At 41.3% G+C, this 25,641-nt stretch overlaps 2 protein-coding genes across 2 annotated transcripts; both read left to right on the top strand.

The window, feature by feature from the left end:
* The first annotated feature begins 119 nt into the window (after positions 1–119).
* Positions 120–4,987, top strand: LOC133549963 (cannabinoid receptor type 1B-like). The gene is made up of 2 exons (XM_061895917.1): positions 120–569; positions 3,531–4,987. Exon 2 carries the CDS (start codon positions 3,566–3,568, stop codon positions 4,934–4,936), a length of 1,371 nt encoding a protein of 456 aa, XP_061751901.1. The 5' UTR covers positions 120–569; positions 3,531–3,565; the 3' UTR covers positions 4,937–4,987.
* Positions 4,988–14,812: 9,825 nt separating this feature from the next.
* On the top strand, positions 14,813–25,346 carry LOC133549962 (akirin-2-like). The gene is made up of 6 exons (XM_061895916.1): positions 14,813–14,979; positions 15,245–15,425; positions 15,555–15,683; positions 24,247–24,396; positions 24,613–24,684; positions 24,799–25,346. Exons 2-6 carry the CDS (start codon positions 15,254–15,256, stop codon positions 24,807–24,809), a joined length of 534 nt encoding a protein of 177 aa, XP_061751900.1. The 5' UTR covers positions 14,813–14,979; positions 15,245–15,253; the 3' UTR covers positions 24,810–25,346.
* The last annotated feature ends 295 nt before the right edge of the window (positions 25,347–25,641 follow it).

Below are 25,641 nucleotides of genomic sequence, written 5' to 3'. Positions count from 1 at the left end.
AAAAAATATCTTTTAAACAAAACAAAAACTCCTAAAACGTGAAAATACCTTATTTCATTGGTGCTAAAAAATAACTAACTAAAATAACTAAGACAAAAATTTGGAGATACATGTTTGATTGCGTTGACTTGATACGCTCAAGTCAAAAAAAAAAAAAAATTTTGTTGGTGAATAAAAAAGATTCTGCATATTTTTTCTTTACAGTTCAAGCATCATAAAACATGAAAATGATTTTCTCTTCTATATATGTCACATAGTTGTTTTGGTCACTCAACTAAAGAAGGGGCGTGCACAGCTTCACCACCTCATGCGCGTGTAAACACCACGTGACTCACACCCCTTTTTAAAAAAGACACCAACGCGTGCACACACACATTAATGCACACACACGCCCACACAGTTCACCGGCTGCTTGGCTGCATTTTTCATCCTCTTCAGAATCAGCACGCTCATAATCACAAAATTGTCAGATTTTTCAGGTTTTTAGCCAAGGTGGTTACTTAAAGCCGATGCTATCCTCGCTGTATAGTTCAACGTGGGGTCATGTGGAAAAGAGCCAAGAAGTCAAGGTATGTTGCTCCAAATGCTTCTTCCCAACATTTTATTGTTGAAATAATAATTGTTCAAAGTTAAATCCTAGTACTTTTGCTCGTGTTAAAATTGCACACCCGCACATTATCAAGTTTATGTCTCAAATGCTCCATCTAACAAGTGCCACTGTAGCTAATGTTTATGCAAATGTTTGTTATTAATTAAATCATAAATATGGAAATGCATCTGTGCACCCCAGTGTCTTTTGACACTTAATCAACCCAATGATTATTGAATTAAAAAGCCTAACGTTAATTGATAAGCAAGGTCGGCGGTGTCCTACATAGCTAATGCGGTGATTTCCCCCGAGGCCGTGACGCCATGTCATCCTCAACTGTTCACGTTCTCACTATTGTCTGCGCTGCATCTGCTCTCCAGTCAGCTGGCGGGTGCACCGAGTCAGCAGTCATCGTGCAGCTTTAAATGCTCACACATATTATTTACCTTTAAAAGTGTGCACTCTGTGACCTTTTCATTAGGCACACAACGTAGATCCGGTGCAATACGGTTCCAACTATAACAAGGGAGTAACACTCAATTTTTTCGGAACTATGATTTTTGGCAATGTTTTTTTCATGTGGGCGTATTATTATTGCGCATCAGTGCCTCAAAAATAAACTAAATAAACAGACAAATAATGGATTGTGATGAATATCATTAACGCAAGGGGCAGCAATATATTCTGATATACTGTAGACTTTCGGCCATATCGCCCTATCCTTAGTTGTATCCTTCTTTGGGTTTTTTTGTATGATTAAAATGTTTTCCTATATTTACAACTATTTATGGTGCTACTCATTGAGTTGTGTCTATTGACATATATAGACAAGACTATTCTATGGTTATCATCACACGTTTCTCTTTGCAATCACTGGTGCCAGACTGTGGTGGCGTCACACAACAAAGAAGACAAAGACAAAGCAATACACACGAGTGGCGCCAATACTTTAAATTAGTGATTCTCAAACTATAGCAGTTCGCGGGCTCCCTATAGTGCAGCGTTTCTCAAAGTGTGGGGCGGGCCCCACTGGTGGGGAATAGAGACATGACAGGTGGGGCGCGAGGAACGGGAGGAAATTTCACTTACATTTTTTTATTTTTTATTATATTCTTAGAATTTTTTTTTTTTTACTATGCTTTCATTTTTTATACACACCGTAAATCACTTTGTGATTCTGTCTGTGAAATCTGTTCTGTAAATAAATGTAAATTACTTATTTTTCCTCTAGGCTTTAAATTTCTAGGTAGGAGCGAAAGTTTGACAGACATGGCAACAGTAACTAATGGGGGCGGGGCTAAGCAGAACAATCTTTCACACGGATGGGTAGCAGGCTAATGTGTGGACCACAATTACACAAAATGGATAAATTTGTTAAGTCGCACTTCAAACGTCGTCGAGCCAGAGCCACCGCCTGCAGAGAAACAAAAATCTGACGGGCTTAATCAACCAAGAAGCCAACCGAAAAGAAAATATGATGAAGGGTATCTTGCTCTTGGATTCACGGCAACAATGGTGGGGGCAGAGGAGAGACCCCTGTGTGTTCTGTGTCTAAAACCGCTAGCAGCAGACAGGATGAGACCCGACAAATTAAAGAGACACCTCGAGACCACACACCCCAATCACGTCAATAAGCCACTTGATTTCTTTCAAAGAAAACTGGCAGAGTAGTTATTTTATCTATTATTGAACTTGATGCAAGTTATACCACAGCTGCAGTTATTTTATTTATTATTGAACTTGATGTTATTTTATGTTATTGAGTTCGAATGTATACAACTTGAATGTTACTTGATGTTCAATAAATTTGAAAATGTTAAGCTTGGCATTAGCGTTCTGTTGGGTCGATGGGGGCAGGTGGGGCTTGAAAACTCCCCCTTGTCTGAAGTGGGGATGACAAAAAAAGTTTGAGAACCACTGCTGTAGTGGTACGTCAACTTAACCATTAATGAAATATACAAACACTGTTACTGTTCAAACAAAGAATTGTAAATATAGTTGTTAACTAAAACCTCTGCCTTGTTTTTAGTGAATATTTACTGTATTTTAATATTGGTAATAATGGTGGTACTTGGTGAAAAAGTTTGAGAACCACTGCCTTAAATATTTAATCGGATTAGATTCATAGTTTTGAGAAAATATTACGAATGGAAATGAGGCAATATGTCAGGAGCTAATTTAGGAGCATTTGAGAACTGTTTTGAAATGTTTCTATATGCCAAATAATGTACTGTGATATGGCTATAAAGCCATTTTGCCCAACCCTAGTTATAAATCACTTTTTTTAAATACCGTATTTCCTTGAATTGCCGCCGGGCGCTAATTAATTTAAAACCTCATCTCACTCCTGCGCTTACCAAAGGCATGCGGTAAAAGTAAGCATGTGCTGATTATTTTAAAACCTATTCTCACTCCGGCACTTACCAAAGGCATGCAGTAAAAATTTGAGTGTGATGTAAGTTTGGACCTTAAATCCTACTGAATAGCTCTTAATCTTCTTCCCTTTATGCGATTTCAAATTACCGGTATTGAAATCCACCTCTTCCATTTTGAAAATGATGACAGGGGAAGTGTCACTCGTGACGTCACGAGTTTGACCAGGCGGTAATACTAAGCATGCGCTAATTATTTTGCGAAGCGAGTTTGACCCGGCAGTAATTCAAGGCAGGCGCATACTATATGCCCTGCGGCAATTCAAGGAAATACGATGTTTTGTTCTTGGAAGTGTAAATAAATTGTAAGAAACGTCATTGTCATCCATCCATTTTTTACCGCTTGTATATTTTTCCATTACGTTGCAAACATCACATTAAAGGTTTTTTAGGCTTGAAAATGTTATTTCACTTTTTATATGTCTGCTGTATTTGGTTTGATCATATTGTGCACTGTCATCTAACATCATTTATTAATGTGAAAAATAACCATATCTATTGTTGTTTAGACACTACTGATCCTCTCTAGCGCCACCTCTCAGCCATGAAGTTGGCCTTGCACGGGCTGGCAGGCGCCACTACGAGCACCCTGACGACGGGCGTGCCGTACCTCGGCTCCAATGCCGCGGTCTACGATGATGGTTCGAGGCTGGCGGAGGACGGATTCCTCTCTGAGAAAACGGCTTCCATTAACGCCGCCGCAGCAGCTGCCAAGGAGGTCGTTTTCAGCGCACTTGCCCCCGTTCTGCCCACAAACGTCACCAGCCTTCTGCTCGCTAATGAGAGCGTTGGCCCAGCGCAGTGTGGGGAGAACTTTGCGGACAACATGGAGTGTTTTATGATCCTGACTCCGGGTCAGCAGCTTGCGGTCGCCATCTTGGCTCTCACGTTGGGGACGTTCACGGTACTGGAGAATCTGATGGTGCTGTGCGTCATCCTGCACTCGCAGACCCTGCGCTCCCGGCCCTCCTATCATTTCATCGGCAGCCTGGCCGTGGCCGACCTCATTGGCAGTGTCATTTTTGTCTACAGCTTCCTGGACTTCCACGTCCTACACAGGAAGGACAGCCCGGGGGTTTTCCTCTTCAAGCTGGCAGGCGTCATCGCTTCGTTCACCGCCTCCGTGGGCAGCCTCTTCCTCACCGCCATCGACCGCTACATTTCCATCCACAGGCCCATGGCGTACAAGCGCATCGTGACCAAAACAAAGGCGGTGGCGGCCTTCAGCCTCATGTGGAGCATCTCTGTTGTCATCTCGCTGCTGCCTCTGCTGGGCTGGAACTGTAAGCGCCTCAACTCGGTGTGCTCGGACATTTTCCCCCTCATCGACGAGAGGTACTTGATGTTCTGGATCGGGGTGACGAGCGTGCCGCTGCTCTTTATCGTCTATGCCTACATGTTCATCCTGTGGAAGTCGCACCATCACGCCGTGCGCATGATGAGCCGGAGCTCCCAGAGAAGCGTCATCGTCTACACGGCGGAGGGTACCAAGGTCCAAATGGTGAGACCGGACCAAGCCCGCATGGATCTGCGCCTGGCCAAGACTTTAGTGCTCATCCTGGTGGCCCTCATTATCTGCTGGGGCCCGCTGCTGGCCATCATGGTGTACGACCTCTTCGGGAAGGTGGACGACTTCATTAAGACGGTGTTTGCCTTCTGCAGCATGCTCTGCCTGCTTAACTCCACAGTCAACCCGGTCATCTACGCCATGAGGAGCAAAGACCTACGCAGGGCCTTCGGCAACATCTGTGGCTTGTGTCGGGGCAGCGCTCAGCCTCTGGACAACAGCGGGGAGAGCGAGGGGAACAGCAGAAGCATCAGAAGCAAAGATTGCGGCGCTAGCGTGCGAGTCAAAGTGGCGCAAGTGGCAATTTCTGGATTGACCGAGTCTTCGTCTACTGCGGATCCAGTGTGAAACTACACAGGTGTGTCGTTAATTAGGATAGACTTCACCCTCCCTACGTTTCACTGTGCCAAAAAAGACCACAATAACTTACAAACAGTGAAATATGTTGTTGTACATGCATAAATGTGTTATATAATGAAAGGTAATAAAGTTTGTTGTTCCAGTAGCACATTGACCCTTGTGCAACCTTACCATTGACTATACACTCTTTAGATCTAAAAGGGACCTACTCAAAAAAGTGCCATAAGTCAGCAATAAAATATATTGTTTTTACATTCAACAAATGACAGAAAAAATAGGTAACTCATGATTAAAAACAAAAAATGATGTTATGGATATATGGAAATCAATCATACAATTTAATTGTGCGTGTTTGGATAAAACGTTTACCAGGTTTTCAGCAAATACATTCAAAAGATACATCCATCCATTTCTATCGCTTATTCCCTTTGGGGTCGCTGGTGCCTATCTCAGCTAAAATCGGGCAGAAGGCGGGGTTCGCCCTGGACAAGTCGCCATCTCATCGCAGGGCCAGCACAGATAGACAGACAACACTCAATCTCATATTCACACACTAGGGCCAATTTAGTGTTGCCAATCAACCTGTCCCCAGGTGCAAGTCTTTGGAGGTGGGAGGAAGCCGGAGTACCCGGAGGGAACCCACTCAGTCACGGGGAGAACATGCAAATTCCACACAGAAAGATCCCGAGCCCGGGATTGAACCCAGGACTACCTTCGTATTGTGAGGCAGAAGCACTAACCCTTCTCACACCGTGCTGCCCTCAAAAGAAACATTACATGAAAAATTCCTGAAGGACCTTTTGACAGTAAAATTGTATTTGTGTACAAATATTTGACTTGTTTAAGTTCATTTGAATTATTTTACAGTGCCCACTGAGCTAGAGAGTGAAAGCAGGCAGGTCTTGGTTGAGATTATTGACGACCCGACCTCGGATAAGTGGAAGATGGATGGATGGAGTTCACACAAGCCATATATAATATTCAGACGCCATGTTATCCATAAGTTCCCAAGCTTATGTTCATTACATTCCAGCGGTTTAATGGCAGTTTTACTCATTTACGCTCATCAAAGCTCTGACAATTATGCTCATGTTTTTATGGGTCCATCTGGTGGTTAATGGGTATAATTACACTAAAACTATATTTTCTTGTTTTTCAATGGGAAATAGATTACGTCGATTTTCATGAAAAAAGTATAATATACCAGGATTACAATCCGTAAATGGGAGTCAATGGAGACAAAAGAGTTCTTAAGAGAAAGTGTGTATACTTTGGTTATATCCTATTCAAACATTGCAATAAAAATTACAATGTAGTTCTATTAAAAAAAACTTGAGGGGCAAAATCCCTGGTCACATTTCAGACCGCTTGCCTTCTTACGCAACAATCATAACACATAAGGAACACATGCGTGCAACGCCCGTTTTGGGACTTATGGGTGCACAAGGGTTAAGCAATAGTTTGGCCGCAACGCTTCCAAAAGACTGGAATGCTAAGCTGAAATCAGCCATTATTGATTTTGTCATAGTTTTGATGTTTGCCTTTTGAATATCAGTAAATACTGTGAAACATGCGGGGCATTTTTATAGCGTTGCATATTGTTGTAGCTCTCATGTGAATGTGCCATGTGACGACACTGCACTGCCATATTGATGTAAACGCATCCATGGTGCCATGCTGTGTTTATTACATGGAAAGAAAATCTGTTTTTGCTATCAATACGATTGTCAACATACTGTGAGTTATTTTTTGCCTGAATAAAACAATGAAATGCTACCAGCTGTGTGTATTGAGTTTACAAAAACAAAGCATCATCAAAAAAACAGAACACATACACCAGGGCTATTAATATTATTGTCATACAGCAGGACTTCTTTTTATAAGACAAAGTTTTGTTTTTCCATACATCCACCTATTTCCGACTGCTTGTCCCTCTCAAGGTCACGGTGAGATTTGTTTTTATGAAATAAATATATTGGAAAAAATCAGTACAAAGTTAGAATTGTTTTAAGGAAAAAAATCTATCTTGTTAGTAATCCATTTGATCTTCTAAACAGCAGAGATCTGACATGCAAAATAAAATTGAGTCTTTTGAAGTTATTTTAAATGAATGATGAGAACAGAGTTGTTTGACTGTCTGTGTTGGCCCTTTGATGACATGGGATAGGCTCCACACCTCCTGCACCTTCGAGATGGACAAGCGGATGGATAAATACACAAAACCCAAAACCAGTGAAGTTGGCACGTTGTGTAAATTGTAAATAAAAACAGAATACATCCATCCATTTCTACCGCTTATTCCCTTTTGGGGTTGCGGGGGCGTTTGGCGCCTATCTCAGCTACAATCGGGCGGAAGGCGGGGTACACCCTGGACAAGTCGCCACCTCATCGCATGGCCAACACAGATAGATAGACAACATTCACACTCACATTCACACACTAGGGCCAATTTAGTGTTGCCAATCAACCTATCCCCAGGTGCATGTTTTTGGAAGTGGGAGGAAGCCGGAGTACCCGGAGGGGACCCACACATTCACGGGGAGGACGTGCAAACTCCACACAGAAAGATCCCAAGCCTGGGATTGAACCCTGGACTGAAGGACCTTCATATTGTGAGGCAGACGCACTAACCCCTCTGCCACCGTGAAGCCCCATTTGTAAATCCTTTTCAATTTACATTCAATTGAATAGACTGCAAAGACAATATATTTAATCTTTGAACTAAGAAACGTAATTTTTTGGGGGCAAAAATTCAATAACTTAGAATTTAATGGCAGCAACATATTGCAAAAAAGTTGGCACAGGGGCATTTTTACCACTGTGTATCATGGCTTTTCCTTTTAACAACACTCAGTAAACATGTGGGCACTGAGACCAATTTTTGAAGCTTCTCAGGTGGAATTATTTCCCATTCTTGCTTGATGTACAGCTTAAGTTGTTCAACAGTTCTGGGTCTCAGTTTGTTCGTATTTTACGCTTCATATTGCGCCACACATTTTCAATGGGAGACAGGTCTGGACTACAGGCAGGCCAGTCTAGGACCCGCACTCTTTTACTATGAAGCCACACTGTTGTAACACGTGACTTGACGTTGTCTTGTTAAAATAAGCGGGGAGTCCATGAAAAAGATGTCGCTTGGATGGCAACATATGTTGCTCCAAAACCTGTATGTACCTTTCAGCATTAATGGTGCCTTCACAGATGTCTAAGTTACCCATGCCCTGGGCACTAATGCACCCCCATACCATCACAGATGCTGGCTTTTGAACTTTGTGCCTATAACAATCCAGATGTCTCCGTTCCTCTTTGGTCCGGAGGACACAACATCCAGTTTCCAAATATAATTTCAATTGTGGACTCGTCAGACCACAGAACACTTTTCCACTTTGCATCAATCCATCTTAGATGAGCTCAGACCCAGCAAAGCTGGCGGCGTGTCTAGGTGTTGTTGATAAATGGCTTTTGCTTTGCATAGTAGTTTTAACTTGCACTTACAGATGTAGCGACAAACTGTAGCTACTAACAGTGTTTAAGTTTAAGTGTTCCTGAGCCCATGTGGTGATAACTGACTAATGTCAGTTTTTGATGCAGTACAGCCTGAGGGATTGAAGGTCGCGGGCATTTATTGTTGTTTTTCGGACTTGCTGCTTAAACGTGCAGTGATTTCTTCAGATTCTCTGAACCTCTTTAATGATATTCTAGACCGTAGATCGGGGTTCCCAAAACTACGACCCATGGGCCAGATCCGACCCGCCAGCATTCGAGATATAGGCGGCGGGAAGTCCAAAGTAAAACTTTTTTTTTTTTGTAAATCTGTCCTTTCTAATCCATTTTCTACCGCTAGTTGCTTGATACTCTCAGAGTCTCCTCGCCGCTCAGGCAAATCACATTGTCTAAAAATGCATATTCCAATCAATGACGTGATATCATATATATATATATATATATATATATATATATATATATATATATATATATATATATATATATATATATATATATATAAACAGCTCGACCCCCGGCCAAATTTAACGCAGTGCGGCACCCGGCTCAAAAAGTTTGGGGACCCCTGCCGTAGATGGTGAAATCCCTAAATTCCTTGCAATCACTCGTTGAGAAATGTTGTTCTTAAACTGTTAGACAATTTGCTCACGCATTTGTTGACAAAGTGGTGACCCTCGCCCCATCCTTGTTTGTGAATGACTGAGCATTTCATGGAAGCTACTTTTATACCCAGTCATGGTACCCACCTGTTCCCAATTAACCTGTTCACCTGTGGGATGTTCCGAATGAGTGTTTGATGAGCATTCCTCGACTTTCTCAGTCTTTTTTGCCACTTGTACCAGCTTTTTGAAACATGTTGCAGGCATCCATCCATCCAATTTCTACCGCTTATTCCCTTCGATGTCGCGGGGGGCGCTGGTGCTCATCTCAGCTACAATCGGGCGGAAGGTGGCGTACACCCAGGACAAGTCGCCACCTCATCGCACGGCTAACACATATAGACAGACATCAAATTCCAAATGAGCTAATATTTGCAAAAAATAAAAAAGTTTACCAGATCGAATGTTAGTTATTTTGTCTTTGCAGTCTATTCAATTGAATATAGGTTGAAAAGGATTTGCAAATCATTGTATTGTTTTTATTTACGATTTACACAACATGCCAACTTCACTGGTTTTGGGTTTTGTGCATATATACATTTTAGTCTTACTTATTATTTGTGTATTTTTCTGTATTGTCAAGTGAAGTAAATTAATGATAAATGAGTTGTACTTGTATAGCGCTTTTCTACCTTCAAGGTACTCAAAGCGCTTTGACACTACTTCCACATTTACCCATTCACACACACATTCACATACTGATGGAGGGAGCTGTCATGCAAGGTGCTAACCATCACCCATCAGGAGCAAGGGTGAACTGTCTTGCTCAGAACACAACGGACGTGACGAGGTTGGTACTAGGTGGGGATTGAACCAGGTACCCTCGGGTTGCACATGGCCACTCTTCCACTGCGCCACACAGTGCATTATATCTATATAGACTGCATGGTTTCCCCTAAACTGACAAGATACTTGTGGCGGTGGGGCATGGTTATGGCCGTGGTCACATGACGTCATTGAGTAATTGGAATAAATTGGCTATGATTTTTTTTAAAGACCCAAAAAATGTACAAATACATTTAAAACAGTTGTTCCTTTTAATTAGTTTTAACTTGTTTTTTTATCGGTCTGCCATATTTTCAATTCAATTGTCGTTTGTTGAGATTTTATTCAAGTGTTTACAGACTTTTAATGATTTTTTTATTAAAAACTAGCAACAAATTTAGCATTTTTCTTCAGGTGTTATTATAAAATGTACTCGTGTTTAGAGCACTTCAGCGAGCATGTCACACTTGCTTGCCGTTGTTGCTTAGTTGAACTTTCGCTTCTTAAAAGCCGTCACTCTCCTCCGCTGTAGTTGGCTGTCTGAGAGTATATCAGCAATATACATAAAAACCACATCCACATTCGCTCCTGACAATGGCGTGCATTTTGTTTACGGTATAGCTCGGTTGGTAGAGCGACTGTGCCAGCAACTTGAGGGTTGCAGGTTCGATCCCCGCTTCCGCCATCCTAGTCACTGCCGTTGTGTCCTTGGGCAAGACACTTAACCCACCTGCTCCCAGTGCCACCCACACTGGGTTAAATGTAAAAATTAGATATTGGTTTTCACTATGTAAAGCGCTTTGAGTCACTAGAGAAAAAGCGCTATATAAATATAATTCACTCACTCACTCACATACGGTTTCGGCAGCCGTTTTTGATCCATCTTTATTCAGTTGTCAAGTTTTCGGTACATTCCCTGTGCGCAAATAATAGGCTACATATTTAAATTCATACTGTAACAACTGTAACGAATGTTGATGTTTTAAGTGTCCGTGTGGTTTGTAAATACACCGTCCTTGCCTGAAAGGTGATTGGTGGAGAATGGACAAGTAATGTATTGTGTCTGGGGAAGAGCAGACACACGAGAAGAAAGCGTTCGCATGGTAGGTAAAACCTTTTGGGAATGTGCCATTTTTTACGAAAAGATTGGTAATAAAAGTTAAAAATAGTGTCACACTTTGTGTGATTTATTTTGTGGTCTACAATAAATTGTTTCTTTAATTTGTTTTCAAATTGTTTCAAAGTGTGGCAGTACTAAAAATGCCGGGGTCCTCCGCCAAATTTAATTACATTAAGGGAATCCCGGTGTGAAGTGTCTTGTGTCTTGCCCAAGGACACAGTGTCAGCGACTAGGACGACGGAAGCTGGAATCGAACCTGGAAACCTCAAGTTGCTGGCACAACCGCTTTACCATCAATTTTTTTTCTAGGTGAGGGAAATTTAAAAAACAGCAATTCCACTGTGATATGGCACCATGTTTACAATTAATAACCTAACAAAAATAAAAGTGAAAATATTTCAGAATAATTTCCACCAATACATTATATTATCAAACTATATTGACCCACTTCTGACCTTATGTTTACAGTGATAGTGTCATTGATAATAAACAGATAAAAAAATTTATACATTTGCGATGAGGTGGCGACTTGTCCAGGGTGTACCCCGCCTTCCACCCGAATGCAGCTGAGAGGCTCCAGCAACCCCTGCCACCCCAAAAGGGACAAGCGGAAGAAAGTGGATGAATGGATGGATGGAAAATGTATATACTGTGATAACAAGCCAGGCTTTTGAACGGCTCAAGATCAGGTCTTCTCAGAAAATCTGCACGCAAACTGTAAAGATTTGACACCACTGAGCGTGCGCACTCTCGCATCAATGCTAAAAGGTTTCCTCAAACTAAATAACCATAGCAATTAACGTAAAAAAAAAAAAAATTCTACATTGTGGTTATTTTCAGCAATATTTTACATACCAGGAAATAAACCAAAAAATACAAACAATATGTAAAAAACATACTGAAGGTGAAAAAATATATTTGAACTCACAATACCGCTTGTAGTTGGTTGATTTGAGTGGAAGTGGCAGGCAAACCGTTATATCTGCGGCCTAATCAACGTTTCGCTCTGCTACTTTGTTGGTTAAAAAAAGTGAGTACCGCTGATTTCTCCGCTGGCCGGGTATGGCTCCAGTGCCACTTTCTGCGTTTGTAAATCACAAGTTGTGATTGGATACCTGGGAGTGACATGTGAGTATCCAATCAGTCAATTCAACGTGAGGCTAGTCAACAACTTGTGATCTGATCAGCTATCACAACTGTCTGTTAACTGAATGTCCTTCGTTCGTTAAACTGCACAGCCACCGCTAATGTTGGTTCAGAAGGCCTCCGTCAGAATTCATACAGCGCTGGCAAAAAGCTAGCTGAGTTCTGATTGGTTAAAAAAACAACATAGGAGCCTAATATGACATGAAAAGAATATGATGAATACTTTTACATATTTATGGAGAGTCAATCAAAAATAAAACAACTTTTGTTAATTAATGCTCATGATTTATGTTAGACCAGCAGAGAAGGACTTACTGGCCTTGACGGCACACCTCTGCTTTCCGGGGCTAAGGGGGTTTTGGGGCCTATCTCAGTTGCATTCGGGCGGTGGGCAGGGTACACTGTGGACAAGTCGCCACCTCATCGCAGCGCCAACACAGATAGACAACATTCACACTACCATTCACACATTAGGGCCAATTTAGTGTTACCACCACAAAAAGGATTTGCAAGTCCTACTGTTTTGTGGTTTGTACAAGCCATCCATCCATCCAATCATTTTCTACCGCTTGTCCCTTTCGGGGGTTGCAGAGGGTGATGGAGCCTATCTGAGCTACTTTCGGGCGGTATGCGGGGTACATCCTCGTGGAAGTAGAATTGTCTCAAATCAACTTAAATATATCCATCCATCCATTTTCTGCCGCTTATTCCCGTTCGGGGTCGCAGGGGGCGCTGGCGCCTATCTCAGCTACAATATATATATCAATATGATATTAATACATATACATATATTAATAAATATACAAATACAAATTTGATATACAAATAAAAAAATAAGACAACTTGCTACCTAATCGCAGGGCCAACACAGATACAGTAGACAGACAACATTCACACTCACGTTCACAAACCATGGCCAACACGAGGGCCAATTTAGTTTTATCCATCCATTCATTTTCTACCGCTCGTCCCTTTGGGGGTCGCAGTGGGTGTTGGAGCGTATCTCAGCTGCATTCGGGTGGTGGGCATGGTACACTGTGGACAAGTCGCCACCTCATCGCAGGGCCAACACAGATAGACAACATTCACACATTAGGGACAATTTAGTGTTACCACCACAAAAATTATTTCCAAAATTATTTCCAAGTCCTACTGTTTTTTGACTAGTACAAGCCATCCATCTATCCAATCATTTTCTACCGCTTGTCCCTTTTAGGGGCTGCAGGGGGTGATGGAGCCTATCTCAGCTGCTTTCGGGCGGTCGGCGGTGTACATCCTCATGGAAGTAGAATTATCTCAAATCAACTTTATATATATATATATATATATATATATATATATATATATATATATATATATATATATATATATATATATATATATATATATATATATATATATATATATATATATATATATATGTATATATATGTATGTACAGGGTTTCCCACACATTCATTTATTTGTTGCGGCCTGTCACGAAAGAATTATAGCCGCCACAAATAGATTTAAAAAAAAAAAAAAAATTTTTTTTTTTCTTTTCCGGCTTTTGACTTGCTCGATCGCTCAAAAAAGCAATAGTACTCTGTCTGTGAAAGGAGCTTGTAGTTACAACTCCGGTGCAGTAGGTGGCGGTAGCCTACTATACATTGTAACTCCGCCAATGTAATTATATTCCAACTCCGCGTTCTTCTTGCCACTGACACCCATGGGTTGCAGGGGGTGATGGAGCCTATCTCAGCTGCTTTCGGACGGTCGGCGGTGTACATCCTTATGGAAGTAGAATCGTCTCAAATCAACTTATATACCGTATTTTCTTGAATTGCCGCAGGGCATATAGTATGTGCCTATCTTGAATTACAGCCGGGTCGAACTCGCTTCGCAAAACAATTCGCATGCTTAGTATTACCGCCTGGTCATACTCGTGACGTCACGAGTGACACGTCCTTGTCATCATTTTCAAAATGGAGGAGGCTGATTTCAATACTGGTAATTTGAAATCGCATAAAGGGAAGAAGATTCAGAGCTATTCAGTAGGATTTAAGGTCCAAGCATATATCACACTCACATTTTTACTGCATGCCTTTGGTAAGTGGCATGAGAAGAGGTTTTAAAATAATTAGCGCATGCTTACTTTTACCGCATGCCTTTGGTAAGCGCACGAGCGAGAAGGGGTTTTAAATTAATTAGCGCCCCGGCGGCAATTCAAATAACTACAGTATATTATACATTTAAGTGCAGTCAAGAAGGAACATTTGTATTATACAATTTGAGGGCTGTCGGTATGAGATAGACATATAACATTCACACTCGCATTCACACACTAGGGCTAATTTAGTGTTGCCACCACAACAATTATTTCCAAGTCCTACTGTTTTGTGGCCTGTACAAGCGTTTTGTGCAATACTGCTCTCTTGTGGAAGGAAACTTGCCTTCATTATCAACTCAGCTTGGCGTAGTAGGGCTGTGGTTCCTCCGGTGTCGGTCCGTGTCGTCACAATAAAAAAACAACTTTAAAAAAAAGAAGAAACGAAGACTTGACGTCAGGCATGAAAGAACTGCTTATCAGACGTTGCCTCGCCGCCGTCGTCGTCCCCCTCTGAACGTTCTCTGTACTACATGGCCCAGAATGCATTGCAGTGAGGTCACGCGTGACGTCACCAGCCGGGGGGGGGGGGTGTAGCTTGTGGTATCAAAAACAAGCAGCTGAGTTACGTTGGCTAAGCTAGCTCTGCTATCTCAACGGCAGTCAGCCCGCAGCTGGCTGCTCGCGTCCTCAACTTTTGCAACTCGACTGCCGCGATTATAGCACGAACGACCTTTTTTATAAAAAAAGGGTAAGTTTGTTTTTGTCGAAGTCCACCTCGTCGCGTAATCCTCTGCCAAGGAATAGCTAAAGCTATCGGTAGCTTTGTTTTCTTGTGTTATTAGTGGCTCGCCAGGACGCTAACGTTAGCCTCAGCCGCGCAACATGACGATCATGTGCCGGATAAGCCAATGAATATGTTTTGAGGAACCGAATATAATCCGTGATAGAAGGCTCACCTCACTTAACAACTTTTAAACACATGACAGTTTAACCTCTTGTCCCTCTTTTAACAGTTTGAAGCAATGGCGTGTGGAGCTACCCTGAAGAGGAGCATGGATTTCGATCCGCTCATGAGCCCGGCTTCCCCCAAAAGACGAAGGTGTGTGCCCGTGTCTCCGTCGTCCTCCTCCCCCAGGAAGTATCTGAGTTTGGAGCCTTCGCCCTTCGGGGAGTCGTCGTCCAGGCTGAGCGCAGGTAATCTTCAACCCTGGCAAAGTTGGACACTCGAGGCCTTAGCAACCTGTTGTTCAACTTCGTTAAAACCACCCCCAAAAAACCTGAATGTGTCGATCCCCGATCCATTATGTGCTTTCGTCCCACTAGAACAAATCCTCAACAGCATCAAGCAAGAGTACAAACGCATACAAAAGAGGAAGCATCTAGATGCCGGAGGCTACCAGCCAGCAGACTGCTGCTGCTCTCCAGAATCTCCACCCCAGTCCAACATGTCAGGTTGGTCAAATATACACTTTACTGCAGGGGTGTCAAACGTACCGCCCGCAGGATGAGTTTGCTAAGTATGGAAAATGAGCCAAAATGTTTGAATGAAAGAAACTGCTGTTCTAAATGTGTCCACTAGATGTCGCAATAGCAATTCTTTGTAGATGATGCTACATAACGTATTTCCTTGAACAGCTGCCGGGGCGCTAATTAATTTAAAACCTCTTCTCACTCCTGCGCTCATTCAAGGCATGTGGTAAAAGTAAGCAGGCGCTAATAACTTTAAAACCTCTTCTCACAAGTGCGCTTACCAGCGGTATGCAGTAAAAAATTATGTGTGATAAATAAAAATAAATTATTAAAAGATTATTCTGCAGCCGCTGCCCGGCGGTTGGGGATAACTGCTCTAAAGCGTGTCAGCGCACCCAATTTTACACCTTGCTGTCTGCGTGCCGGCTGGACGCATGCATTTCACGGCTGGACGCATGCATTTCACTGCTTCTCACATGAGATTGCAACGCATACTTGTTCAACAGCCATACGTTTTACACTGATGGTTGTGATATAAACAACTTTAACACTCTTAATAATATGCGCCACACTCTGTGAACCCTAACCAAACACATTTCTGGAGAACATTGGCTCTGTAACACATTATAAACGCAACATAAGAATTACCCATAATGCCATGCATCCATGACTTTTGGCTATATTATACACGCGCCCCCAACCCCGCCCACCTTAACCGACGCACGGAGGGGGGTGGGGGGGTGTTTGTGCTAGCGGGTTTATAATATAGCCAAAAGTCATGGATGCATTGCATTCTGGGTAAGTGTTATGTTGCGTTTGTGTTACAGAGCCAATGTTCTCCAGAAATGTCTTTGGTTAGGGTTCACAGAGCGTGGCGCATATTATTAAGAGTGTTAAAGTTGTTTTATATCACAACCATTAGTGTGATCTGTATGTCTGTGGAATAAGACCCCTGGTTTACTATAATGGCAAATAAAAACTCCTCCGCCATTTTGAAAAAGACGAAAGGGGAAGCATCACTTGTGACGTCACGAATTTGACCCGGTGGTAAAAGTAAGCATGCGCTTATAAATTTGGGGAGTGAGTTTGACCCGGCAGTAATTCAAGGCAGGCGCATATTACATGCCTGGCGGCTATTCGAGGAAATACGGTATGTAATAAAACTAAACCACATGTTTGTGCATCAGTCGAGGAAAATGAGCAAACTACACAAATAACATCCATTTTTGATAGATTGAAAGTTAACACCAATGAGTTGACTGAACATCATATAATTGATTCAGAAAGTATAAATAACGACAAAGAGAATACTACTAACCGCAACATGTAAGTGTAAAAATAACCCAACAACATTATGATTTGTACAGTTTTGGAATGTGCTTGTTCTATTTTTTTAGACAATCTGAAAGGTGTCTATTTTTTAATTATCCCCACTTGGGAGTAGATTTTTCTCCATGTGGCACCCGATCTAAAATGAGTTTGACACCCCTGCTTTACTGTATTAGTGTAACCCATGGTTTTTTCCTCTGCATTGGGTGTGGATTTTATGGAATACAACAGACACCATGGGTCGCTGCTCAGATGCACTTTACTTATTGATAATACAAAGAATACATCCATCCATTTCCTACCGCTTGTCCCTTTCGGAGTCGCAGGGGGTGCTGAAGCCTATCTCAGCTACATCCGGGCGGAAGGTGGAGTACACCCTGGATCCAAAGCAAAGCACATATACATATTACAACATCTCTTCAGCTCTCACTAGATCGGTTCGTAGCAGAGTGTGAAGCGACCGGAATGAGAATGTTGTCAGCATTTCACCAATCTTGTGCACTTTGCAAATTATACGTTATATTCATTGTGCGCAAACAATTTGCATATCGCAAGACGAGATTTTGTTTGAAAATGGCGCGACCGTGCAAATGGATGGTTTGAGGACGGCTGAAGAAGAATTTGCAGAATTCTGCACAGAAAGCTACATCGAACAGAAGAATAGCAAAACAGTCTCCCAACACTGCGTAGATGGCATCAAGGGTTAGGGTTAGTAGCCAGAACGTCCAACACAATATATAGCTGGAAGCAATTTCCAAAATTGCCAAAAAGATTGTGCATTATACAAAAAGCCCCCATTGAAAAAAAAAAAAAAAAAAAAAGCGCATTATACAAATTTTCAAAATGCGGTTGCGCCTTTTGCAAATTGCTCACATTGGTATTGTGCCTACAACAAGAATCAGCACCTCCAAGTCAGAGTCCATGGTTCTCTCCCGGAAAAGGGTGGAGTGCCATCTCCGGGTTGGGGAGGAGACCCTGCCCTAAGTGGAGGAGTTCAAGTACCTAGGAGTCTTGTTCATGAGTGGGGGAAGAGTGAATTGTGAGATCAACAGGCGGATCGGTGCGGCGTCTTCAGTAATGCGGACGTTGTATCGATCCGTTGTGGTGAAGAAGGAGCTGAGCCAGAAGGCAAAGCTCTCAATTTACTGGTCGATCTATGTTCCCATCCTCACCTATGGTCATGAGCTTTGGGTCATGACCGAAAGGATAAGATCAAGGGTACAAGCGGCTGAAATGAGTTTCCTCCGCCGTGTGGTGGGGCTCTTCTTTAGAGATAGGGTGAGAAGCTCTGTCATCCGGGAGGAATTAAAGCCGCTGCTCCTCCACATCGAGAAGAGCTAGATTAGGTGGTACGGGCATCTGGTCAGGATGCCACCTGAACGCCTCCCGGGGGAGGTGTTTAGGGCACGTCCAACCGGTAGGAGGCCACGGGGAAGACCCAGGACACGTTGAAAAGGCTATGTCTCCCGGCTGGCCTGGGAACGCCTCGGGATCCCCCAAGAGGAGCTGGACAAAGTGGCTGGGGAGAGGGAAGTCTGGGCTTCCCTGATTAGGGTGCTGCCCCCGTGACCCGACCTCGGTAAAGCGGAAGAAGATGGATGGATGGAACATACATCTCGAGATATCTAGCAACAGAGGGAAGGTAGTTCAAGGTCATGGTGGTAGGCCGCAGATCCCAGGCGCTGACCATTCATCACCCCTATGGGATTTGCGTCGAGGCCGTTGTGTTGGGGTATGGGGTGTGTATGTGTGGCGTATATTTTTGTGGATGTGTGTGTGTAAGACCGTAGTGTGTCTCTGTTCCGCTGCTTTGATTAGGAGCCCAGCCTAGATTGTATTTTTTTTACTTATCCTTCCCCAGCGTTGACCTTTTTCCCATCTTTTATGGGGCGCCTGATGGCGACCCATCAGCGTTCTTGTTCTGTAACGCTGTACACTGTTTGTCTAATCTTGAACAGGTTTGTGCTGAAAACAAAGTTTCGTTGTACTTGTGCAATGACAAACACCTATCCTATAAGTCACACCCTCATCGCTGTGCCAACACAGATAGACAGACCACATTCACACTCACATTCACACACTAGGGTCAATTTAGTGTTGCCAATCAACCTATCCCCAATTGTTGTCAATTTTGTTCTTATTGTGGACAAACGGGCAGTTACGTACAACAGTGAAATAAAACATACCTGATAATACAACACATACATTTGTTCTCCCATCGTCGAGCCCCTACGCAAATATAATACAGAACATGAAAGTAAACTTTAAAGTTCTTAACGAGACAATACGCTTTTCCATCGTCGCTTGGACACCTACCTCTCATGTCATTGTGGACAAAAGGGAAGTAGGAAGGTGTGTCCAATGCATATAAATAAACAGGTGTCACAACAATTATTGCAGTAGGAGGCACAACCTTAAGGTATTTACATATAGATTACACATTGTGTGTAATTATAACAATAATAAAACATAAAATACATTTACATTACATAATTAACACTGTTATATTAGTACCTATATAGATAGATAGATAGTACTTTATTTATTCCTTCAGGAGAGTTCCTTCAGGAAAATTACAATTTTCAGCACAATCTAATTCAAGATCAGACAAACATTAATAATAAACATAACTTAAAATGAACTATTTTGTCTTGGATGCCAAAACGGATTGCAGAGCTCAAAAGGACCACTTTCCTCTGAGCTTTTTGTGATTAAACCACTATTTCTTCTTTGATCCAATATTTGACTTGACACAAAGACTGTACGAACTGTAACTTTGAATAGTGTAGTCTTTGACATGAGGCTGGAAAAGATCGCATTAACAGTAGCTTTACAAAGCCAGCCAATGACGATACATTTAGTGACATCTTAACCGCTTCATAATTGCATAAACAGAACAAGTGGGCCAACAATGATACCGTAGCCTCCACATACAGTAGCTGAAAAGCCTGCTTCTGTCATCGGCACCATCTAAAATGTTGACCAATGCGGATGCAGTCATTGACATATAAGCCCCCCCCCCAAAGACCGCACAAACAGTTAACCAAGATTGATACCATTGCCTGCCTAATGACTGAATCAACAGTAACTTAAAAGCCAGCTGTGTGGTCATTTACATGTATACTGCCCAATGACAGCAGGGACACCAACAAGGGCTCAGAATAATTGATTTTAAATTAATCTGATTGTTTCAGTATGACAATATAAAAGAAAAAACAATCGTTAAATTTTCCTATGTATCATGTCTCGCTCTTTCCTGCGTGAGAGCTTTCCAGACACATGGCATTTCCCATGTATTAATGTGGCCAAATATAAAATTTGCCCTACCACGAATGGAAAATCTGGCGCTTCCGATTCGCACTCGCTCATAAAAAAATTGTAATGGAACTGTGACGGTATGTATCGCTACGCCGCTTCAACACACCTGCTTTGCCAAGAAATTAGACATAGCTGAAAGGATCTGTGTTGCAAATTTTGTGGCTTAGGTGATACTTATAGCAAGTACGGGTATGTGGATTTAAGGTAAAACAGGAGTGTCCTGTATTGTACATTTATTATGTAATCAAATACAAGCTATCACAAAAACAAGTATTCGCGACGCAAGCAAAAGGTCAGCCCCGCCTTCACAAGCCCACAGTGTGTGTTTCCTATTTTTTGTAGTTTTAATGGGGGCTCAAATTCCAAACGGATTTTTTGGAGCATGGTGGGAATTTAAGAATTTAGTGTCAAATTTTGTAGGGGCGTAACAATTAATCAATGTATCAATTTATATTTCTTAAATTAAACTACATCGATCTGTGTTCGGCAAGTTTGCCTTCCGGAAGGTAGGTGTTAATCCAAAATAGTTTTAAAAGGAAATTAATACATTTTATCGATACTAGTAATAGGAAAACACTGGATTTAATTAAGAACGGCAGACTTTATATAAAGTTTAAAACTTTTAATAATAAGGATGTTAAATGTTATTCAAGTCTTGTCAGCCCACCGTCTGTGCCGTCAGCCATTAGTCATCAAAACAATGGCTAATAGCTACAGTGGTCAAACCCCTGCTCCATAAAGCTGAAGAGATTTGGTTGCACTTAATTTATTTATTTTGTATTTGAATTATTTCTGTCAAAACAGTAAACCCCTGCTCCATAAAGCTGAAGAGATTTGGTTGCACTTAATTTATTTATTTTGTATTTGAATTATTTCTGTCAAAACAGTAAACATAGAAAGTACTGTAAACTCATTGTTATTCAACCTGAAGAGATGTTGGTTGCACTTATTTGATGTTAAGATTTTATGGTTTTATTTTGGAAAACAGCAAAAGTAGCAGGTAAACCTACCGTTTAAAATTGTGGTTATTGTACTTATTGAATATTTAAGTTTTGAAAACGAAAGCAGAAAATGTTTCCTCTTGTCAATTCAACTTAGTGTTTGTTGGACTTTTTTCAGATAAGATTTGAATGCATTGGCCATTAATTGTTGTTTACTTGTTTGTTTATCCATAATTCCTTCATACCTAATGCCACCATAAGAAATAACAGGAATAAAAGAAACTTCACCTACAGTATCCAGAATTTCAGTTACACTGGTTAATTTTTTTTTTGTTGCTAAAAAGTTAATCGTTCGAATCGTATAATTTTAAACAAACTAATATCTTTCCTGAATTGTATCGGCAACCACAAATTCTCAATCTTGTTAAAACGAAGCATCACCCCCTAATATTTTGCCTTGGTAAGGTCAACAGCTATCCCCGTATATGGTAGGTTTACCCAAAGAGCGTTGTGCGAGTCCAACATTTTTATTTGGTTATTGTCCAAAGTTGTAGTCAATTAGTTTCTTTCTTTATCCTCTTGTTGTTGTGGTGCAAACTGGCTCGTACCTGCACATGCATGCTAAAATCCTGTTGCCATTTCTAATAAAAAGTAGCATATAGTTGTAACTTATGTTACTGGACTCGATATGGAAGCACTAAAATCTAAAATATGGTTGAGGGGGTGGTGTTGTAGTCGCGTGGGGCTTGGCCTTGAAGAGCACTTTGGCACGTAAATAAATATAGTTGTAACTTATGTTACTAGACTCGATATGGAAGCGCTAAAATCTAAAAGATGGCTGAGGGGGTGGTGTTGCAGTCGCATGGGGTTTGGCCTTGAGGAGGACTTTGGCACGTAAATAACACCACCCACAAAAAGGTGCATTCTGAAAAGACAGTCTAAAAGCGGTTTAAAGATGATCCATAAAACCTAATCTATGTAAAATTTTGACCAAAGAACCACCATTAAATGTTATGTAGACCACTAGGAAATGTTTTATATGCAGTAAAAGGACAATCCTTGGTATGTCGATGGCCAACTGATCTTATGAACCATGACTACCAGTAGTCATTGACATAATTGCATGAATAGTGATTAGTGAGTGGCTGCAGTTCACTTGCTACCAATAAGCCACAAGCGAGCAGAAATAGACAAAAGAAAGTCTACTTTATGAAAATATCAGGTTCAAAGCCATGGAAAGTTGTTTTCTCGACAAGAAAATACTTTTTCGCCGTGAGAAGAGGCGACATCCCTGTTGCAAATGCCTGATTCGCGCGTCGTTCTAGAGGTGGATAGTACTTCTCTTCCATGTTCAGATTACAGTCAAGGTGCAGTGATGACTTAAAATTTTGATTGTTACTGTGACTGATTTAGTGAGAATGGTGACATGAAAGCTCAACAGAAATGCAAGACGGTCGGTCGGCAGGATGTCAAAAGGAGACTTTTTTTTTTTTGCAAACAGACATTGATTCGACACCAAAACATGTCAAAACACTTTTTCAAACCAATTGCACAATTTTCTGGCTTCAAAATAAAAGCACTACACTATACAGCCGGTTTAACCATGTATAGGGTTTCTTATTAATGTATGGCTTCAAATTAACTGCCATACATGATAAAATAAAGTAATATAATGTATTGTAGCATCCAGGAGAAAACAAAGTCTGACGCTGTTTTTAGCTTAATGGCTGATTTTATGCTAACAATGGGCCCAATACCAACAGGTATGTTCTCAGTGCACACACGTCTGCCTCCGTGCTTCACTCAGACACACACTTTGTCATTCTCCGACGACACGGTGCGTTCAGATCATGGGAAAATGACCACCAGCCATGCGCACAGGAGTGTCTGGAGCAGAGGCAGGGTCTCCACGCTGTGGACGTACTTTAATATATTTGAGATATACCCGCGAACAGTGATCTTCACAATTGAAGACACTGGCAGCTTTTAATGCGAGAAAGGCTCCCAGCAGCGCTTTCCGTCACGGCAATGGCGCTACAGAATCCTAATAGTCTCTAAACAGGAGTAGGGTCACCAATAACACTCAACATGGATGCTAGATTTATTGCCAATTGTTTATTACAGAATAAAATTACAAAGAATTGGAGAAATTTCTAAAAAAAATAATCTCAACAAAGTACATTGTACAATAAGCAGCAATATTTATTTCTGAGGGAACTCTCCTGAAGGAATCAAAGTACTATCTATCTGTCAATTTAAAAAAAGAACACTAGAAGAAAAATGTTAATACCATACTCAACAAATTTATTTTAAATGTATATTCCCATTTGTGTGCCTGTTTAAAGAATATATGCATCATTGCAAATCATACTATGCCATCATATCGACTACATCCCTGCCACCACAGATATTTTGGCAATTTAGGGGGAATCCTGACATTAACAAAAAAAAATGTCTTACATTAAAATCATGCTTTGTCAGATGTTTTGTGATGTTCTGTGATATTTGCACCTAAATAAATGCTAGCACATCAGTTTAGGAATATGGGGCTGGGGCATATTTCTGGCTGGCTGAAATTATTTTTATAATATGTTCTGGTTGAGTACTCGATCACAGAATGATTAGCAGGCTTTAGCAGGCTCAATATTACATTTTATTAATAGAGATTTATACCAATCTGTGATTATCGAGATTAACTTTGAGTTAACTATGAACAAAATGTGATTAATTGCGATTACCAGTAGATATTTTAAGTGTTTGACAGTCCAAAAAATACATGCTAACAATTTCATACGGGCCAGGAAAAAACTGAAGTGTCCACAGCAAGGCGGGCATGCATTGTAACACAATCAGGTTCCCTATTGGTAACCTGTAATTTTATGTATTAAAAGAAGTGATATGAATGTATAAGTGCAATACACACACTTACAATAATGATGCTTGTTTGTAACTTGCAGCGACGTCCTCTGGAGGCAGTTCTCCGTCAAGGAAAGAGCAGCCGCTATTTACCCTCAAACAAGTCGGGATGATCTGTGAACGCTTGCTTAAAGAAAGGGAAGAGAAGGTCCGGGAGGAGTATGAGGAGACCATGACTTCCAAACTGGCAGGTTGGTAGTGACGCAATAATGTTGGAAGATTGTAGCACTTACCAAACATCCACGTTGCTATGAGGTCATCGCTATTGCTGCTCATAAGAGGAATACTTGCAAAGTCTCGGAGTTGTTGCTGTGACGACTGTTATTATTCTGCGTTTCAATCATTGTTCATTAAGTTATCATTAAGGCTTTGTTCATTTCTAATAAAAGTGCTTGTTGTTCTTGCAGAACAATACGACACTTTTGTGAAGTTCACGCACGACCAGCTAATGCGACGATTCGGCGAACAACCTGCAAGCTGTAAGTCCTATCTCTCGGCCTCCTTAAGATTCCCACATTCCTGTCCCGCAGGGGAAAGTTTAAAGTTACACATCTGCTTTCTTAACTGTTATTTTATCGGCCTTTCTTCTCCAGATGTTTCCTGAGTGCACAGATTCTGTGACATCTCCGGGAAGGGGGGGGGGGGAGAAATACACTCAAAGCTCATCGTTGACGTGACAAGTTTCAGTTTATAGCTAGTTTAAATGAAACTTTTTTCTTACTGTGCCATATTTCTGTGGTTGGGCAAATGGTTGTAAACAACCCGGTGCTTCTCGATGTAAGTGGACCGCCCCCCCCCCCCAGTCTCCTTCCACCTGTGGTTGGTCTGTGTCCCAGATTTGTGCGTGCTGACACTTCTCACACTTTTTGTGACGATTTCCCAGCATTCCAGGCTTCTCACTCTTCTGTTTGTTACGTGTAAATATGACAGAGCAGCGTAGTTTGCTGGTCAATCGTGGATGACCATTAAAACCTGGCGCTTGCGTCTCCTTTTTATATAATTAAGTAGTTTAATTAGATTTTGGGTTTTTCTTCTCCTTCTCTCAACCAGTGTTTTATTTATTTTGATTTGTTTTACTTGTATCACTTTAAATCCATTGTACTTATCAGAAGAAAACAATAAAGGATCTTTTAATTTTAAAGCATGTTTATGAGTTTGCTTTTTTTTACTGAAAATACATTAAGAGCTGGCCTTACATACTTAAAAAAAATGTAGACAATTTAAGAAATAGTATTGTCTTTCAAAGAGACTTGTTGACATTTGTGTTGTGTATAACGACTAAATTTGCACCACTGATATTAGAAATAGACCAAAAACATGTCAACTGCAGAGCATGCTTGTGATATTCAACTACATTGTTAGTCTCTCCTGTTTTGAGCTGAACTTGATGTTTTATATGAACCTTTGGGTCTGCTTTGGGGAGCGTTTTGGCCAAG

This window comes from Nerophis ophidion, linkage group LG03 (assembly GCF_033978795.1).
Source record: "Nerophis ophidion isolate RoL-2023_Sa linkage group LG03, RoL_Noph_v1.0, whole genome shotgun sequence".
NCBI classification, from domain to species: domain Eukaryota; kingdom Metazoa; phylum Chordata; class Actinopteri; order Syngnathiformes; family Syngnathidae; genus Nerophis; species Nerophis ophidion.
The sequence above is the reverse complement of the archived record's forward strand: the minus strand, read 5'-3'. Positions and strand labels throughout refer to the sequence as shown.

What these genes read in the sequence shown, in the direction of transcription:
- LOC133549963 (XM_061895917.1), top strand. Translation starts at nt 3,566, where the DNA reads ATGAAGTTGGCCTTGCACGGGCTGGCAGGCGCCACTACGAGCACCCTG.
- LOC133549962 (XM_061895916.1), top strand. Translation starts at nt 15,254, where the DNA reads ATGGCGTGTGGAGCTACCCTGAAGAGGAGCATGGATTTCGATCCGCTC. An exon ending in ACCCCAGTCCAACATGTCAG is followed by an intron (nt 15,684 to 24,246) that starts GTTGGTCAAATA and finishes TGTAACTTGCAG; the next exon opens with CGACGTCCTCTGGAGGCAGT. An exon ending in CATGACTTCCAAACTGGCAG is followed by an intron (nt 24,397 to 24,612) that starts GTTGGTAGTGAC and finishes TTGTTCTTGCAG; the next exon opens with AACAATACGACACTTTTGTG.